Consider the following 20,090-nt stretch of genomic DNA (forward strand, 5'->3'; position numbering starts at 1 on the left):
TCTTCAACCTTCGGAGGCTGAAGAAATTCAGCTTGTCACCAAAAACACTACAGCCCTACAGGAGAGCATCCTGTAGGGCTGTATCACCGCCTGGTACGGCAACTGCTCCGCCCACAACCGTAAGGCTCTCCAGAGGGTAGTGAGGTCTGCACAACGCATCACCGGAGGCAAACTACCTGCCCTCCAGGACACCTACACCACCCGATGTCACAGGAAGGCCAAAAAGATCATCAAGGACAATAACCACCCGAGCCACTACCTGTTCACCCCGTTATCATCCAGAAGGCAAGGTCAGTACAGGTGCATCAAAGCTGGAACTGAGAGACTGAAAAACAGCTTCTATCTCAAGGCCTTCAGACTGTTAAACAGCCATCACTAACATTGAGTGGCTGCTGCCTACATACTGACTCATCTCTAGCCACTTTAATAATGAAAAATGTATGTAATAAATGTATCACTAGCCACTTTATATAATGTTTACATACCCTACATTACTCATCTCATATGTATATACTGTACTCTATACCATCTACTGCATCTTGCCTATGCTGTTCGGCCATCGCTCATTCATATATCTTTATGTACATATTCTTATTCATTCCTTTACACTTGTGTGTGTATAAGGTAGTTGTTGTGAAATTGTTAGATTACTTGTTAGATATTACTGCATGGTCGGAACTAGAAGCACAAGCATTTCGCTACACTCGCATTAACATCTGCTAATGACAAATAAAATTTGATTTGATTTTTTGACCAAATTCGACACTCTCATTGACCTCCATACAAACACTCCTTGCTTGGTGGGGAAAACAACGAAAAAACGCCACCTGCTGGAGGGAAAGAGATTTCCCGCCGATTTGGGCCTTTCTCTTCCTTAACAGACAGCCCAGTGTACTTTCACTTTGACGGCTACTTTTACTTTTACTTTTATATTCTAGTAGGATATATCTACGCCTTGAATTAGACAACGAAATATAGAAAACGCTTTGGTGCTGAACAAAAAAATGCGTACTCTAGTCTTTCTCCATGCCTTTGCACTAGGTAAGTTCACATTTCCTTTTTGGGCTAACAAGTCTTTATGTCCTCCCTTACAAAAAAAGATTGCAGTTTTGAAACTGCAGTAACTTCAGTCGACTGGTATTTTGGACGCAGTAATTGCAAAATAACTGCAGTGTACGGCAGTTGAATTGCAGTTATACTGCACTCTAACTGCAGTTACATTGCAAATTTACTGCAGTAAAAAAAACGGTGTTATTTTGGATGCAGTATTTGCAGCATACTGCAGTTATACTGCACTCTGACAGCCATCTTTTTTCTTAAGGGCTGGTCATCAAGGTTCGTTTTGACATTTGCCTTCCATTTTTCCAGTTTGCGTACACAGCAGGAGTATGAAGGATGCTGAAAATAAAAGGTCGATATGCGGCGAGGATTCGGTTCTGAGATGTAAAGCAAATTCTTTACCTGGGGTCAAGTACCGGTCAGTGAGGTGGTACAAGGTAAACTACTTAGCGTTACTCTTTTCCAGGGCAATAGTTGTTATGGGTGTAAGATGGCACAGTGATGCCATCTGTTGGTAAATGTTAATTACTGCAACTCCAGTGTTTTACCGGTGTGCTTGAAATACCCGGATGTATTGCAAAATACTGAACAAGACTTGTTACTCGCATCCATGCCTCTGTCTCGTCATTTAACATTCAAACATGGTGTCAGAGTCGGATAACTAACCATGCTTTCCGCAAATAAGAGCCACCTGTTCTGGTTTACCCCCTGAAAAATGCTTATTTGAGTAAAACTTCGCCTGACGCCGGAATTGTCCTTAGCTAGAGTGAGTTTGCTAGTTAGCTTCAGTGTTGTTAGCACCGATTAGACATGGCAGCGAACATTCCCCCTCCCGCCGTTATGAAGCTTAGCGGAGACTGGAGCACAAACTGGGATACGTTTAGAGGTGAATGGGAGGACTATGCACTAGCAACGGGACTTCTGGAAAAGGACGATGAGGTAGTGGCTGCCACTTTGAGGACTATAATGGGAACAGAATGCCGACACGTATACAAACACAACCTGAACCTAACAGCAGCTCAGCAAGGTAACGCTACAGCTATTCTTGATGCTCTTGAACATTACTTTAAGCCAGCAAAGAACGTTATCTACGAGCGTTATGTTTTCGGTTGTTGCAAACAGGAGGACGGGGAGTCCATTGACAGCTTTGTCACTAGGCTAAGGGAAAAGGCAGCTACATGTGACTATGGTGCTTTAAGAGATGAACTGATCAGAGATAAGCTAGTGCTTGGCATAACTGATGAGGGCACCCGCAGACGTTTGCTGAGAGAACGTGACCTGACGCTGGTCTTGGCAGTGGAGACATGCCGTGCAGCAGAGCTTACTGATATACGGATAAGGTCCATGGGACTAGAAAGACAACATATGGACAATGTCAATGCTACATTCAGGCAGCCAGTAAGGAAATTCCCCTTTGCCACAGCTAATGCTAATACTACAGCCAACTCTGCAGCAGACAACTCCAATACGTGCAGATATTGTGGCATTTCTCATGGACGAGGAAAAGAATACTGCCCAGCCTATGGAAAAATATGCAAATCCTGTGGTACAGCTAATCACTTCGCAAGGGTCTGCATGAAAAGCAAGAGAAAGGAGGGTAAAGTGCACTCCATTGAAACAAACACAGATGAAGGGAACAACAGCACAGAGGATGTATATGCTAGCGAGTGCATAGGGGCAGTGAGGGCAAAAGGACAAAAGTGGTTTGTCACTCTGCTACTTAATAATAAACAACAGCAATGCCAGCTAGATTCAGGGGCCACATGTAACGTTATGAGCCTTAGAGACAAAAGGAGGCTCGCGCCCAGAGACAAACTCACACAGAGTAGCACCAAGCTTAAACTGTATTCAGGACAGTTCATGACCTCTTTAGGCCTGTTTGTGACAGTGTGTTTTACGTGGCCAGAAACACACCCTTGAGTTTGAAATAGTTGAGGCTAGTCAACAGCCATTACTGTCAGGTTCTACATGCGAGCGCCTTGGACTTATTAACTTCACCATCCCAGCTGATCTTAACATTATAGACAATGTCCAGGCTGGGCCCCTGAGCAAGGAGACACTCCTGAGCAAGTACCATGATGTCTTCAATGCACCGGTCGAGTCAGTTCCCGGCGAAGTCCACTTTGAGTTGGACGCAGCAATCCAGCCTGTCCAGTGTGCACCCCGCAATGTACCAGTGGCCATGAAAGCAGCTACAAAGGCTCAGCTTGACAAATACGAAGCAGATGGCCACATGATATCCGTCACGAGCCTACAGACTGGATAAGTAATATGGTCATCGTCAAGAAACCAGACAAGCTACGGATATGCATTGATCCTAAACACCTCAACCGGGCTCTGAGACGCTCACATTACATTATGCCCACGTTGGAGGATGTTCTTTACAAGCTCCCAAAGGCCAGAGTCTTCACGCTCGTGGACGCCAGAGATGCCTTCCTGCAGTGCAAGCTCGACGAGCCCAGCAGCTACATGACCACCTTTTGGACGCCCTGGGGCAGGAAGAGGTGGTTGAAGCTCCCGTTTGGTGTTTCCGTGGCTCCAGAGGTGTATCAGCGGAAACAGCATGAGCTGTTGATGGGACTCAGTGGCGTGGAACCCATAGCAGATGACATCCTCGTAGTGGGCTGTGGGGACAGTGATGAGGAGGCAGAATGTGACCATGACGCCAAGCTGCTGGCCCTGATGGTCAGATGCAGACAGGTCAAGCTAAGGCTAAGCATAAAAAAGCTTCAGTTTAAAGTGCCAGAGGTTCGCTTTCATGGGCACATCTTGTCCTCCACTGGATTGAAGGCGGATCCTGAAAAAGTGAAGGCTGTCTTGGAAATGCCCCACCCATCTGACGTGAAGGCAGTGCAGCGCTTCGTCGGATTCGTCACCTACCTGGCCAAGTTCCTACCGCGGCTCTCTGAAGTGTGTGAGCCACTAAGGAGGCTCATGGACAAGGACACCATCTGGCATTGGCTCCCAAAACATGACGCAGCGGTGAGGGAAATAAAACAACTGGTCACCCAGACACCTGTACTGCGATACTACGATGTGTCAAAACCTGTCAAGATTCAGAGTGACTCAAGCCAGTATGGACTTGATTGTTGCCTCATGCAGGAGGGCCAGCCTGTGGCATTCGCCTCTAGGGCACTCACCCCAACAGAGCAGAACTATGCCCAGATAGAGAAGGAGTGCCTCAGCATTGTGTTTGCATGCCAACGCTTCCACCACTATCTGTACGGGCGCGACAATATTACCGCAGAGACAGATCACAAGCCCCTTATTGCTATATTCAGCAAGCCTCTCCTGAATGCCCCGAAACGACTGCAGAGCATGCTACTGGCCCTACAAAACTACAACCTCAAGGTGGTGTATAAGCCAGGGCCAGAGATGTATGTGAGTGACACGCTCAGCAGGGCTACTGCATCAGGCACTCACACACGCTCCATGCATGAACGACACGCAGTGTGCAGCTTACAAACAGAGCAAGTGGATGTTGAACACATCAACCAGGCTGACTACCTCAATGTCACGGACCAGCGCCTTATACAAATCAGACAGCACACAGACAGGGACGAGCAACTCCAGGCATTGAGGTCTGTGATTCTGATGGGCTGGCCCGACTGCAAGGAAGAAACTGCTTTAGCCGTCAGAGATTATTGGCCAGTCAAAGAGGAGCTCAGTGTTCAAAACGGAGTAATATTCAAGGGTCAGAGAGTCGTTATTCCCCGGTCTCTGCGCCCTGAGATGTTGGCGCGCGTGCACTCAAGTCACATAGGAGGTGAGGCCTGTTACAGACAAGCACGTGACACACTGTATTGGCCAGGAATGCAGAGTGAAATCAAAGACTATGTCAGTAAATGCACAATCTGCAATGAATATGCCACTGAGCAACAGAGAGAGACGATGATGTCCCACGAGCTACCGATGCGCCCCTGGCAGATAGTAAGTCTAGATCTCTTCCAGCACAGTGGCAAAGACTTTCTGCTGGTAGTCGATCATTACTCAGACTTCTGGGAGATTGACCTCCTCCCCGACCTCTCAGCAGAGACAACAATCAAACGCTGCAAGGCTCAGTTTGCCCGCTATGGCCAGCCAGATAGGGTAATTTCAGACAATGGACCCCAATTCTCCGGAGTTGAGTTCCGAAAATTTGCTGCAGATTGGGAATTCGAGCACGTCACTTCATCACCACGACACCCAAAAGCTAATGGGAAGGCGAAGTCCGCAGTCAAAATCGCAAAGAACCTCTGCAAAAAAGCTCTGCGATAGGGCAAAGATGCCTGGAAAGCAATCCTGCAGTGGCGCAATACCCCGACAGAAGGCATGGATAGCAGCCCGGCCCAGCGCCTCATGGCACGGCGCTTAAAAGCAGCTCTGCCAGTAGCCAGCACTCTCCTGGAGCCATGTGTGGTGACAGACGTGCTGGTGAAGCTATGTCACAGAAGACAGGTCTCCAAGTTCATCTATGACAAATCAGCAAAAGACTTACCTGAGCTCAGGGTGGGTGAAACGGTGCGGATGAAGCCACTACCAGGGAACCGGACTGGCCTCTGGAGACTCGGATCCTGTGTACAGAAAGTGGCACCACGCTCCTACTTGGTCGAGGTGAATGGATCACGGTACCGTCGTAACAGGTTGACCTTCGGATTGCTGAGCCAGCACCTACTCAGAACCCTGATGGTCAAAGGGGTCGCATGACAAAAGACAGAACCCCAGCAAGTCACATGGGGCCTGAGGCACTGGGCGAAGAGCCAGAGGATCACAGGTCGGCCGCTCCCTCGCCCATCAATACTCCCCTTAGACAGTCAGGTGACACGCCTGTGCGGGAACCCGCAGTCCTCGCAGACAAGCCCCCTGTCTTTTCACGCTGTGGGCGTCTGTCCCAGCCACCAAAAATACTTAATCTGTAGGTTTCCCATTAGGGATTGTTGACAGACAGAGATAAAAGTGAAGAGAGTATCAAAATGTGTTAAGTTGTTACCTGAAAAAAAAAAAAATACTAAACTGTTCATGTTGGAAATTATTACTAGGTTTGTTTTGTTAGTGAATTGACAGCTCCTGTCCTATTTTATAAAAGGAAAGATGTTATGGGTGTAAGATGGCACAGTGATGCCATCTGTTGGTAAATGTTAATTACTGCAACTCCAGTGTTTTACCGGTGTGCTTGAAAAACCCGGATGTAATTGCAATATACTGAACAAGACTGGTTACTCGCATCCATGCCTCTGTCTCGTCATTTGACATTCAAACAGTAGTGTGGCTTGCTAACGCTGACTAAAGCCCTGATGTTGTGGCGAAAATCTCCCCCCTGGCACAATTCTCCCCCCACCTTCGCGTTCTTCATTGCTGCGACTTGCTTGCTTTTCTGCTCTTCACTCGGTTGTCAGTTTAGCCTACATTTCACCCGTACCTATATCCGATACAGATATGTATTAGTCTAAATAAATCTCTTTGCCAAAATTCGTCAACTCTCACATGTCTTAATCGACTAGTACTTTTTAAAAGTGTAATGATAATAATTCAGCGATAGTTGTTCTAAAAAGTTTATTGCTTGCCAACATTTTACTCCTATGTTTAATATAACACACATACATTAATTATTCATTTCGGTTGCCTATCCTGACGTGAAGTTTGTTCTATAGAAAGTATTTGACTCTTAATGTGTGCCACAGAAAGTATTTGACTCTAGTCACAAAATTAAGGAAATTAGAAAGGGGGAGAATTCTGGCTGGGGGGAGATTTTCGGCACGACATTTGTTCGCTCATTATTAGGCAGGATTTGGCGGATTGATGAGGGCGACCTTTTCAGAGCTAAACTGACCGAAACGCACCTCCAACAACACATAAAACCTCACATAATTATGAGACACCAAATCATCTTTCACATGTTCAGGCTATCCTAACATCCAATTCTTAAAAACTTGAATCAACTATAACTATACACATTTGCATAAATTAGCACTAAATAACTCACCAACAGTAACTCTTGAACCGTTCATGCTAGATACACCAAGCCAACTTTCACAGGTTCAGGCTATCCTAACTTCAAATTCTTAGAAGCGTTTAACAACTATAACTATATAAATTAGCATAAAACAACTCACCAACAGTAACTCTTGAACCTTTCAAACTAGAGACACCAAACCAATCAATACATTTTTACAGCTACCTACTTTTTCAACTATAACCAGTCATTACCATTACTACTGCAGTCAGTACCACTACACTAACTTATTTCAAAGTTCATAGTTTAAAACAATTTAGCAAGCACACAACATTTTCATCAGGAAATGTACATTTCCAGTATTGTAGATTGCCTTTGTCTAGCCACTTAATCATATCAATCTTCGTCCACTCTTTCTTCCATCTAAAGACTGCAGAACTCATAACTTTTATGATTCCCAGACAATTTAACCTCAGCTTTGTCTCCTGCTGTCTGAGTTAGTTTTATCAATTGAACCATGGAATTTGATTTGACTACTAGACTATCTGCCTTTTGCTGTTTTTCTGGAGATCTTTGACTGCTCACACACACCTAAGTGGCTCATACTAGTGATTCACGATCTGTGATGTCCTCAGTCCTCATTGTAATCATTATTATTAAAACTACAGCACTGGCTCCAGACCAGCTGTTAAGGGCATAAAGTAATCTAGAAAAAAGAAACGCACACCTATAAAGGCGAGGTGCTGGCTAGCGGAGCAGAACACTAGAAAATAAAGGAAAGCCGCACACTCTAAGAGCTCAGATGCAAAAATTTTAATAACCAACGTTTCGACAGCTAAGCTGTCTTCATCAGGGTATCATCACAAACACTGAGAGATGAGTCATTTATATAGTGTCAAGAGACACACAGGTGTTTGTAATCATGGCCAAGTATGGCCTAATATCATTGGTTAACTGAAATATTAAAAAAATGGTATACAAGGAACATACAAAAAGACAAACAAATGGATAACATATGATCATAGCATTTGTAGTCTAAAAAGTATCTAACAAACAATTACAATGGCAAAATCACAATAATCACAAGAATGGCTTCAGATCAAAGTCTATGTTGAGACCGAAGGGAGCAAGTGTCTTTAAATTAAAGATCCAGGCAGCCTCTCGTTTTAACAATAAATTATCAAGGTCACCCCCTCTCCTCGGGAGGGTGACATGTTCGATGCCAATATAACGCAGAGACGAAATCGAATGGCCTGCCTCCAAAAAGTGGGCCGCAACTGGGTAAGTCAGGTTTTTGCACCTAATGGTGCTACGGTGCTCTGAGATACGTACTTTTAATTCACGCTTTGTTTTACCCACATAATTTTTACCACAGGGACAAGTTATAAGGTAAATAACTGACTTAGTGGAACACGTAATAACACCTTTAATTGGGATAGATTTCCCTGTTTGGGGGTGTTTGAAGGATCTACATTTGTAAGTGCCATTGCATTGAGCACAGCCATTACACTTGTAATTTCCATCCAGTATGGGCGCAAATAGGCGTTGTTCAGGAATATCTTGGGCTGGTAAATCAGAGTGTACCAATTGGTCTCTGAGATTTCTGCCCCGCGAGAATACGACCAGGGGAAGATCAGAAAACACATTACCAAGACTATCATCATATTTCAGAATGTGCCAATGTTTGTGAACGATTCCTTTAATTTGTTCAGAGCACTTTGAATAGCGGGTAGTAAGAACGCATGAATGCGTCTTTTTGCGAGACTGACCTTGAAAAAGGTCATGTCTCGTTTTGTTTTGAATTTTCTCAATGGCAATATTAATCTGATCATTGTTGTACCCCCTCTCCTTGAACTTATCCTGAGTCTCAGCCATATTTCTGTCGAAATCTGATTGTTTAATGCAAATTCTTTTGATTCGACAGAATTGGCTGTAGGGCAAACTATTTTTCAAGGGAAGTGGGTGACAACTGTCAGCCCTCAACAAACTGTTACGATCAGTAGGTTTCCTGTAAAGATCAGTGTATAAAACATTATCTTCACACAAGATCAGAAGATCAAGAAAACTGATTTGACGTGTATCAGATTGCATAGTAAATCTCAAATGTTCAGAACAGGAGTTAAGAAAAGCATAAAACGACTGGAGCAGTTCTGCATCACCCCTCCATAGAACAAAAATATCGTCAATATACCGTTTCCAAATAATGATGTTAGGCAAGAAAACATTTTTGAGAGGGTTAAAAATGGATTGTTTCTCCATGTAACCCACATACAAATTAGCATAGTTAGGAGCCATGGGAGATCCCATAGCAGTACCCTTCGTCTGAATAAAGAAATCATTTAGAAACATGAAGTAGTTGTGTGTGAGTACTATTTCAGCCAACGTTACAATGCAGGCACTGGAAGGTAGCTCATTAGGGTCACGTTGCAGAAGAAAATGTTCCATGGCTTCAATACCGCCCTCATGCGGAATATTTGTGTATAACGACTCAACATCAAAAGTAACTAACAAGGTGTTCTCAGGCAGAGGATCAAGAGATTCAATGATAGAGATCATACTGCTGGTGTCCTTTACAAAGGAGGGGAGCTGTTCTGCGAGTGGTCTAATAAAAAAGTCAACAAAAGTAGATAGAGGGGCCGTTATTGCATCAATGCCCGCTACAATAGGGCGCCCTGGAGGGTTTGTAACGTTCTTGTGTAATTTCGGCAAAGTATAGAAAGTGGCAATTTTAGGGTGTTGGATGGCCAGAAAGTCATGTTCTTTTTTGGTTATCTGACCAGAATTTAAATAACCATCTAGGACAGAAAAGATAGTATTCTGAAATTGGGAAGTAGGGTCACTTCTGAGTTTCTTGTAAAAGGTGTTGTCAAGTAGCTGTCTATGACACTCATTTACATAAGTTATCCTATCCATGAGTACCACCGACCCACCCTTATCAGCAGGACGAATAAGGACTGACGTATCAGATTGTAAATCAAGCAAAGCTTTTTTTTCATCCTTAGATAAATTATGGAAAGATTTGAAGTCCTGTTTATTCTTAAGGAGATGAGCAACATCTTTTTCAACAAGTCTGCAATATGTCTCGATAGAGTGATTGCGATTGGCTGGAGGTACAAAATAACTCTTGCTTCTAAAAGGAGTCGGAGTATGTACAGGTAAGTAACCTACTGGTTCAATAGAAGTGTCAGGATTGGGGGAGCTAAAGTATTCCCTTAAACGGATGTTTCTAAAAAACTTAAACATGTCTACCTTAACGTCAAAATCGTTACACTGTGTTGTAGGCACAAAAGATAACCCTTTATTGAGCAAAGAGACATGGGCAGGGCTCAATATCTTGCTTGATAAATTAAAGACACTCAGTCCCGTGGGTTCTGGGACCGTGTGAACGGTCTCCTCTGATAGTCGTTTCTTCTTACCCCGTCGGGTGCGGCATCTCGTCGATGCGCGTGCCTGCGGCCACCTGCGCCCTTCCGTTGGCCCGGTCTCTCGTTGAATAAAAAACTGCCACTGGAAGCTGATGAGGCGCTGGTTGTAGAGTGTTGGTCAGACCGGGGTGGATCAAAGTAAGTGTCATCCCTCCTGCGTCTGCCATGGAGAGGAGCAGGACCTCCTTTGTCAGGGTTTCTCCAAAAATAAACTTTATCCTCGGCCTTGTCTTTTTTGTCTTGGTTGAATTTCTTGATTTTAAGTTCCTTTATTTCTGTAGACAGCTTGTCCTGGAGCGCTTGGTTAGTTTTCATCAGTTCATTGAATATGCCATCATCATTAACAGCTATTTGTAGAGCTGTGCGTTTGTCTTTAATCGTATTATCCATTTCACTAAAATCCTTTTTCAACTGATCAACAATTAATGTCATTAAATCAATAGAGCACTTGTTAAGGATGGCACACCAGCGCTCACAGAAATGATCTGTGCGTTGTCCCAATGATGGTTCTTTTTGCCACCTGAGTCCCCGTGGAATAATGCCTTGACGTACGTAATCACTAAGAGTGACTATATGTAAATGCGTTCTCGTCTGGCGCTTAGATAAATGTAACAGTTCTTTCGAGAGGTCAGAATTACCTCCCGGCATGTCAATTGTTTGTTAGATACTTTTTAGACTACAAATGCTATGATCATATGTTATCCATTTGTTTGTCTTTTTGTATGTTCCTTGTATACCATTTTTTTTATATTTCAGTTAACCAATGATATTAGGCCATACTTGGCCATGATTACAAACACCTGTGTGTCTCTTGACACTATATAAATGACTCATCTCTCAGTGTTTGTGATGATACCCTGATGAAGACAGCTTAGCTGTCGAAACGTTGGTTATTAAAATTTTTGCATCTGAGCTCTTAGAGTGTGCGGCTTTCCTTTATTTTCAAGGGCATAAAGTAACCTCACACCCTCTTCTCCCAGCTAGGCGAGGAGCCCTATAATAAGGAGTCCGGTCTACTGATGAAGAGGCTATCACCTAACAGCACCACCCTATGGTACGCAGGTCTGGAGCGTAAAGTGGAACTTTTGGCTGATAATTCTTTTGATATCTTGCTGCCCAATGTAACGGCTGTTGATAGCGGGAGGTACAAGTGTCTCCTGGCAGCACCTGTAGGAAAGCAGAACCAGGAGGGGCAGGTTCACCTCAGAGTGACAGGTGAGTGTGTTCTACTCTCATTGTGTGCTTGTTTTGATATTAAACAAACTGTATACTGCATGTGGACGTTTTAAATTGGACCCCCAGAGAGTTCCTCTGTGCTGATATATACTCTTTCAAAGTTTCCAGTGGTGCTCAAGAATTTGTGTATTATTTTTTAATTTGCAGGTTGCCTTGACAATAAGTCCACAGACCAATCAGAAAGCAACACCATCCTAGTTCTTTCCATTGTGGGGCTTGTGGCAGCATTGCTAATATTCACCATCAGCTATGTGAGTTGTCCACTGTCCTCTCATTCAATGGTGATAGTTTCAATGTATTTCATTTTCTGTTTTTTTAATTTTATTTACTAAAAAATATTATCTTTACCATAGGTAACCATTATGAATATGTTACTACAAAGGAGCAAGAAGAATCCACAAGAACCACTTCTAGATGCACCCTTTGAGAAGAAGGATTTCATGTTGATTTACACTCTGGGGCCAAACTGGTCAGGACAGGCTTCCATAAAACATGCCTGTGTGTGAGACGCTGTTCTGCTAGTTTGGGCTCATTGTATACTTGAATGAGGAAAGGCAGAGAAAGACTGGTGAACTTTTGAAGCTGAGCAAGGAGCCTAAGAGTCATGTCTACTTTCCAGAGTTCACCTCTAGAGCAGATGGAGGCAGGCAACCCTCTGTCCGGTCCTGTAGAACCAAGGCTTGGTTTTTCAAAGAAGTTAAACAGAAACAGTAGCCTACACCCTTTCTGATAAATTGAAAGTATCAGGGCCATTATGACAAACTTACACAGAATGAAAGTTAAAGTGAAAGCTTAGTCTGTAAAATAAAAGAGAAACCACGGCTCCCCACCCATTATAGAATCATTAAGTTAGTAAGTGGTGGCTAAAATATGACAAAAAAATAATAGGGTGTGTTTTGTTAGAATGCAGTGATAGCTTTCTATTGTAATTAAGGTATAGCCAGGCAATTTATAATATTATATTGCAGTGGCTGGTGTGAGCCCCTGGTTGTGATGGATCCCTGGGTGTGGACTAAGATTGCAAAATAAATACAGCTTTGGTGTTACCGATAGGCATACATCAATTACAAGCTCTTGTTAAGCTTTTTGGTTGGATGCAGTATGGCATGAGCTTCACCCTTACCAGCCAGGGGTCTATAACACAGCAATGCCTTTTTTTATTAAGGTGGGTGTATCCAGTAAAGGTTTCCTAATACTAATTGATTGTCCTTTTTGTTGTACTAGCTACATGTTATGTCAGTGTATTTTGGTTATTACATGCTCACAACAGCAGGATTGTTTGGGGGGACTATGTCCTCAGTTGAATTTCTCCTCACTGTGCAATATACACTGAACAAAAATATAAACGCAACATGCAACAGTTTCAAAGATTTTACTGAGTTACAGTTCATATAAGGAGATCAGTCAATTGAGATACATTCATTAGGCCCTAATCTATGGATTTCACATGACTGGGAATACAGATATGCATCTGTTGGTCACAGATACCTTAAAAAAAGGTAGGGGTGTGGATCAGAAAACCAGTCAGTGTCTGGTGTGACCACCATTTTTTTCATGCAGCATGACACATCTCCTTTGCATAGAGTTGATCAGACTGTTGATTGTGGCCTGTGGAATGTTCCACTCCTCTTCAATGGCTGTGTGAAGTTGCTGGATGTTGGCGGGAACTGGAACATGCTTTTGTAAATGTTGTTCCAGAGCATCCCAAACATGCTCAATGGGTGACATGTCTGTGAATACGCAGGCCGTGAAAGAACTGGGACGACAAGCACACAGATGAGTTTCCCTGAGACGGTTTCCGACAGTTTGTGCAGAAATTCTTCAGTTGTGCAAACCCACAGTTTCATCGGCTCTCCAGGTGGCTAGTCTCAGACGATCCCGCAGTTGAATAAGCCGGATTTGGAGGTCCTGGGCTGGCGTGGTTACACATGGTCTGCGGTTGTGAGGCCAGTTGAATGTACTGCCAAATTCTCTAAAACAACGTTGGAGGTGGCTTATAGTAGAGAAATGAACATTAATTTATCTGGCAACAGCTGTGGTGGACATTCCTGCAGTCAGCATGCCAATTGCACACTCCCTCAAAACTTGAGACATCTGTGGCCTTATGTTGTGTGGCAAAACGGCACATTTTAGAGAGGCTTTTTATTGTCCCCCAGCACAAGGTGCACCTGCGTAATAATCATGCTATTTAATCACCTTGATATGCCACACCTGTCAGGTGGATGGATGATTTGGCAAAGGAGAAATGCTCACTAACAGGGATGTAAACAAATTTGTGCACAACATTTTAGAGAAATAAGCTTTTTTAGCATATGGAAAATTCCTGGGATCTTCTATTTCAGCTCATGAAACATGGGACCAACACTTTACATGTTGCATTTATATTTTAGTTCAGTATAAGTAGGTTTTTTTATTTAACCTTTATTTAACTAGGAAAGTCAGTTAAGAACAAATTCTTATTTACAATGACTAGTGCTTGACTTCGATTAAAATAGATTTTGGGTGCTGGTACTGTTCATATTTAGGTGCAGGAACTGTACAATACCTTTGAGCTAATATTTTATGAGGTGCAGGACCTCATGCAGTAGAAAATCTGAGGTGCTGGTACTCAGTTCTGGTGAGCTACTGCCGAAGTCAAGCACTGCTTGATACTCAATACATTTGGATAAATTCAAATTCTCACATGTCCGGGTTAACTTACAATCATGAATTTTAGATATGCAAATAATAAACCAGATTGCCTGGCTGAGTAGCTGTTGCCATTTATCACTATTCTGGTTAAATAACTGCTGTTGTTTATTGATCCATGTTACTTTCTTTTAAGTTCGAAGCTCGACATGCAATATATAACTGCTCCCTGGTGGTCTAGTGGTTAGGATTCGGCGCTCTCACCGCCGCGGCCCGGGTTCGATTCCCGGTCAGGGAACTTACTGTTTTCCTTTGCTCTGAACAGCTATTTCTGTACTTTAACAGTTTGCACCAATGTTCTCTTTATAATGAATGCTATGTTAATTTTATATCAGTGTAGGCTGCTGAGGGGAGGACGGCTCATAATAATGTCTGGAATGGAGCAGATGGAATGGCATCAAACTATGTGTTTGATGCATTTGATACCATTCCACTGATTCCGCTTCCAGCCATTACCACGAGCTCCTCCAAATTAAGGTGCCACCAACCTGCTGTGTTTTATGTTTAAACAATAAGGATTGAGCCTTGGGGTACTCCCTTGGAGAGCAGTGGCTGATTCAGAAGATGTTCTGACTTTATACACTGCATTCTTTGAGAGAGGTAGTTAACAAACCAGGCCAAAGAACCCTCAGAGACACCAATACTCCTTAGCCGGCCCACAAGAATGGAATGGTCTACCGTATCAAAAGCTTTGGCCATTTCAATAAAAATAGCGGCACAACATTTCTTAGAATCAAGGGCAATGGTGACATCATTGAGGACCTTTAAGGTTGCAGTGACACAACCATAACCTGAGCCGAGAAACCAGATTGCATACCAGAGAGAATACTATAGACATCAAGAAAGCCAGTCAATTGATTATTGACAAGTTTTCCAACACTTTTGATAAACAGGGCAAAATAGAAATAGGTCTATAACAGTTAGGATCAACTTGATCTCCCCCTTTGGCAATATACCACAATCCCACGAGGTGCCTTATTGTTATTTTTATTTATTTATAATTTAATAAGGCAAATCAGTTAAGAACAAATGTGTATTTACAATGAAGGCCTACACCTGCCAAACCCGGACGACGCAGGGCCAATTGTGCGCTGCCTTATGGGACTCCCAATCACTTGCCGGTTGTGATACAGCCTGGATAAAATGGTTACCAACGTAATTACAGTTTTGTGCTGCAGCCTGCTGAATCATAACATCAGTTTGTGTCAGATATATTTATCATTTGATGTTGGATATTAGCGGTTTCTGTCTAAAATAGAACCAGGAGTTGTCGTGGCCGAGTGGTTAAGGCGATGGACTAGAAATCCATTGGGATCTTCCCGCGCAGGTTCGAATCCTGCCGACAACGTGATATTTTTATCCTGTGATTGGCAATGCCCAGGCGTTTACATTGTATAGTAGATAGCCACTATCTGTTATTGTATCGCTACACGGTGTCAATCTTTAGCTACTTGAAATGAGGTTACGCCTGTCAATCAAGCACTCCTGTTCATGACAACAGTCAACAAGCAGCAGTACCCTGAAGCTATGGCGGACGATTTGGACGAATTGCTAGATGAGGTTGAAACAAAGTTCTGTCGCAATGTTTCGTTGACGCCACAACTTCAAGCTCCCTCAGATCTATCGACGGCTGGGAAATGTTTAACGCAAACTGGGAAAGAAATAAAACACTGGTGCGTAGTAAAATGCAAGTGTTAACAGACTAACGTTAACGATAGCTAGTACGGGGGAATGGACTAACGTTAGCAAGCAAGGTTAGCAAACAAAGTTGTTGACCATAACTGACGCAATGGAAGCTTATGCAACGTAACTAACGACGGTAGCTATGTAACGTTAGATAATTAGTTGCAAACGCCAGCCTTCCTAAATTGCATTGTTATTTCATCAAGCATGTTAGCTAAATCATGTAGTTAGCTTGCTAAAACTGTTCCTCGCTTCACACCGTCAGCACCACTGACGATACACCCAGAAAAACGGACAGCGAAGATATAGATGCCCTTCTTGAGGACCTACTTGACGATGACTTCGATTCCCTTGAGCTAAACGTGAGTAAATAACGTTAGCTACACCGCCTTGTAATGTTGAATGCTGTTTTTTGTTGTTGCTGACAGCATCTACTGTCCAGTAGTAGCTAGCTAACGTTAGCTGGCTGGATATCACACGGATGTATTAGCTAGCTATAATGAGATAAATACAAGGCTATGTTTGATTGTTTTTAGCCAGTTTCCAATGGGAAGGTTGCTATCACCCTTGTCCTTCTGACTCCAATGCATTAGCTAACATTACATTGCAAAAGGGCTGGCCCGTAGGTAGTCTCATATTTGCTTAACTTTACACATTTGCAGACAGGACAGCTTCCTAAAATAACGAAGACGAAGTCATTGCCACAGTCCACCAGAAAGTAAGTTTTCTAATAACCCTATTTCAAAAATATATAACTTATTCATGCGAACATAGTTAGTTGTCCTGGCAGAGTAGTCGCATAGGCAGTTGTCGTGGCCGAGTGGTTAAGGCGATAGACTAGAAATCTATTGGGATCTTCCCGCGCAGGTTCGAATCCTGCCGACAACGGGTTGTTTTGTGTTGCAGCCTGTTGAATCGTAATATCTGGTTGTATCATTCTGTCAGTGGTATACTGCAAAAAGTCAGATGTGTTCATATGACATTATTATTGAAACTCAGTAAATGTTATTTAAGACATCTGTATATCTCTGTTGCATGCAGTCAACATTTGTCATTATTTTAGGCAGACCAAAATGGTAATTCACGGGGAGCCATAAAATCTAGTAGTGAGCCTTTGGTAAAGCATGTATTTGATAAAAGCTCTCTTTTGATCCCCATTTGTTCTTATGTGAGCAGGTGCTGCCCAGTTTTCCTTGGTGGAAGCTCCATTGCAAATGGTGTAGGAACAGCTGTTTCACAAAGGTAAAAGTGCTGTTTAATTGTAGTGCAGGGATCATCAACTGGATTTCTTGAGCGGATGGTCAGGAGGCCAGAACATAATTACGGATAATTAGTATAACTGCAATTTGACTGCAAGAAGCCCAAACAGATATAATATTTAACTACAACAGACTAATTTCAAACCTTGCTTACATTTATGTATGATCACATACTGTATATCTCTATATTATGCGTGGGAATTCTTTGGAACAGATTTCCAAAATTAAAATCACTTGGTGCTGATTTGCTGGTGTTTTTACAGTCTTATGTCCAACAATAAAATGATCAAATGTATTTATTTATTTATTTTGTCAAAAAAAACGTGGGGGACCAAATAAAATCACCTAAGAGCCGCCAGTTGGGGAACCCTGGTGTGTGTGTGTGTGTGTGTGTGTGTGTGTGTGTGTGTGTGTGTGTGTGTGTGTGTGTGTGTGTGTGTGTGTGTGTGTGTGTGTGTGTGTGTGTGTGTGTGTGTGTGTGTGTGTGTGTGTGTGTGTGTGTGTGTGTAAGCATGGATCATATTTTAATTTGAATCACTGTTTAACATGTGCTGACAGGTCGTGTGATCAGCTGAGATGTATCTCCTGTGACTTTCGGGTGGCCATGTTTGACGATCATGAATGGGACCCCTCTTGTGATTACCTCTTCTTCAGGTGAGCCTCCTCTCATTGGGCCTGATGTATCTTTATGGGGTAACAAACTCTTTGCGGAATTTAAATATTGTTATTATCTTGAAACGAGTTGGAAGTTGAAACAGAAAACCAAAAATCCCAAATTTCTCAGATTTGAACAGAAGAGGGCAGTGTAAACCTTTTTATTTTGGGACTTTGTGAAAATAAACTGGAATAATCTTCATTTGATTCTTAATGTAAAATACCTTTTAAGTGGGGATTATTACTTTCACCTTGATTGAGATCCACCCGTTCAGAGAAACAGGTAACCTTTTGCCACAGTGAGTATGAATACACAGTGGTTTAATTTAAAACGTTTTTTTTAACCGTGCTCTGAGATCGGTGCATGGCAGATAGGAATTTCATAGGACAACTGGTACTAGTGGATGGAGACAGACATTAGAAAGGCAGTCAAACAACACAACAATGCCACCTTGGGTGCCTCTCTGGTTCAATATTGTGTTGTTTCACTGACAGAGAGCTTGCCCATTATGACAGACTGACAGTTAAGCTTAGTTAATGAAGTGAAATGGAAGACCTCATAGCAGTGGCGGTGTAAGTATGCAGGCTTGGGTATTTGGTGCTCTTAACACCAAGACAGGAATTAAATTCTTCTAGGCTACACGAATTTGATACAATTGGTGAGAGTCGACTTGAAATGCAAACTAAGAAAGACAATAGACAGAAGGGCTGTGTTCAAATGGGAGAAAAACATTTTAAAATAGAAAAACAACGAAGGCTATCGCAACCACAATGTTTTTGGTATTTTGGTGCACGTTCCAAGCATGTGGGTTTTGCTGTCGGTGTTATCACAGCAGTGAAGTAATTATCTGTTCTGTTGGACACTTGGATGGTTTCAGGCTTTGTGCTGGAGTATAGAGGTTTTACTAAGTTGCTGAGACCCCTGGGCTCCTCTACAAGACATGGGGATTCATTTATCATTCAAATGTGCTTGTTAAATGCAACGTAACGTATTGTGCAAATGATGCTTCCACCCAGATTAATTCCTTCAGCTGTAAATTGCAGGTTAACTCTTGAATATTTGTGATTCCAATCATTCCACAATCTTTCAGGGGTTCTTGGAGGCTGGTTTTGTTCCATGCACATGACCAACTTAAATGTCAAGTACTTTGTGAATTTAGTACTACTTATCCTATCTATAATTCTACATACCAATACTGTGAGAGATATTCACCTATTGCTCATTGCTTAGCTAACCAGCCTTGTCTCTTTGTATCTCTGCAGGAACAACATGCCAGACTGTCAGAAGCTGCGGGCTAAGCTGAGGAGAAGAAAAGGGGCGCGGGCGTACGCCTGCCAGTGTAGCTGGCACTCTGCTCGAGACCTCACCGACCTGAGAGAACAGCACCAGCTCAAGTGGGTCTGTGGGAAGCATGAAGTATGACAGCCTTCTCTCTATCACACACACACACACACACACACACACACACACACACACACACACACACACACACACACACACACACACACACACACACACACACACACACACACACACACACACCATCACTTTACAGTTACTTGAAAACCAATGTCCTCTTGTTATAGACATCCCAACACACATTTTTCTGCCTTGAGAATGATGTAGGTCTCTCTCTGCATTACATTTAGTGTGTTCTGGGTTTAAAGGTAAATGAACAAGGTAGGTCTTCTGCTATCTTTAGAGATGTGATTTTAGCTAGCTCAGTTTTAAGAGCAGGTATATGCCAGACCATACTTGTGTGAAAACGGTACTTAGGAAAGATGAGGCTAAATTGAATGAGTCTTTTATGTAAAAAAAAAAAAATAATACTAGTAATGAAGACATTCCATTATCTGGTAGTATTTCATATACAATGCTGTTACATGCTTTTCTGTAGCCTTTCCTTCTGTCTTAGTTTCTAATTCCCTTGTCCTTTTGTTTATTTCCTCTTCTGTCCCTTTGAGTGAAATGCATTCTCTGTTTTAAGGGATTTCTGATCTTACCATTCATGTATTGTGTATAGTATGAAGGTGAGGTTAGTGTGAAGTTAAATGACCCAAACCTTTCCTGTTGCATCTGTGCTAGACATTTAGACAAAAAACATTAAACATAAAAGCATTGCTTCACTCTGACAGTCTAGTAGTTGATACTTT

General features: G+C 42.7%; 2 protein-coding genes and 3 non-coding genes across 7 annotated transcripts; all 5 read left to right on the plus strand.

Annotated features, from left to right (window-relative positions):
- The first annotated feature begins 785 nt into the window (after nt 1–785).
- LOC115179512 (CD83 antigen) lies at nt 786–13,015 on the plus strand. Its single transcript, XM_029741112.1, has 5 exons — nt 786–1,041; nt 1,369–1,496; nt 11,397–11,631; nt 11,800–11,903; nt 12,006–13,015. The coding sequence occupies exons 1-5, from the start codon at nt 1,005–1,007 to the stop codon at nt 12,156–12,158; spliced, it is 657 nt and encodes a 218-aa protein (XP_029596972.1). The 5' UTR covers nt 786–1,004; the 3' UTR covers nt 12,159–13,015.
- A 1,491-nt stretch (nt 13,016–14,506) lies between these two features.
- Nucleotides 14,507–14,578, plus strand: trnae-cuc (transfer RNA glutamic acid (anticodon CUC)). The gene has a single exon. It is a non-coding gene; the product is annotated as a tRNA-Glu (tRNA).
- A 1,028-nt stretch (nt 14,579–15,606) lies between these two features.
- On the plus strand, nt 15,607–15,688 carry trnas-aga (transfer RNA serine (anticodon AGA)). Its single transcript has one exon. It is a non-coding gene; the product is annotated as a tRNA-Ser (tRNA).
- cfap418 (cilia and flagella associated protein 418) lies at nt 15,664–20,063 on the plus strand. 3 transcript variants are annotated; one of them, XM_029741160.1, is made up of 7 exons: nt 15,664–16,013; nt 16,289–16,385; nt 16,686–16,741; nt 17,200–17,265; nt 17,841–17,936; nt 19,200–19,397; nt 19,480–20,063. In XM_029741160.1, exons 1-6 carry the CDS (start codon nt 15,832–15,834, stop codon nt 19,357–19,359), a joined length of 657 nt encoding a protein of 218 aa, XP_029597020.1. In that variant the 5' UTR covers nt 15,664–15,831; the 3' UTR covers nt 19,360–19,397; nt 19,480–20,063. The 3 variants fall into 3 exon arrangements, with proteins under 3 accessions (XP_029597020.1, XP_029597029.1, XP_029597012.1); XM_029741169.1 differs by having other exon boundaries at nt 19,200–19,374; nt 19,457–20,063; XM_029741152.1 differs by having other exon boundaries at nt 19,200–20,063.
- trnas-aga (transfer RNA serine (anticodon AGA)) lies at nt 16,830–16,911 on the plus strand. Its single transcript has one exon. It is a non-coding gene; the product is annotated as a tRNA-Ser (tRNA).
- Nucleotides 20,064–20,090: the final 27 nt, after the last annotated feature.

The sequence above is a fragment of the Salmo trutta genome, chromosome 3, assembly GCF_901001165.1.
Source record: "Salmo trutta chromosome 3, fSalTru1.1, whole genome shotgun sequence".
In the NCBI taxonomy this organism is placed as follows: Eukaryota; Metazoa; Chordata; class Actinopteri; order Salmoniformes; family Salmonidae; genus Salmo; species Salmo trutta.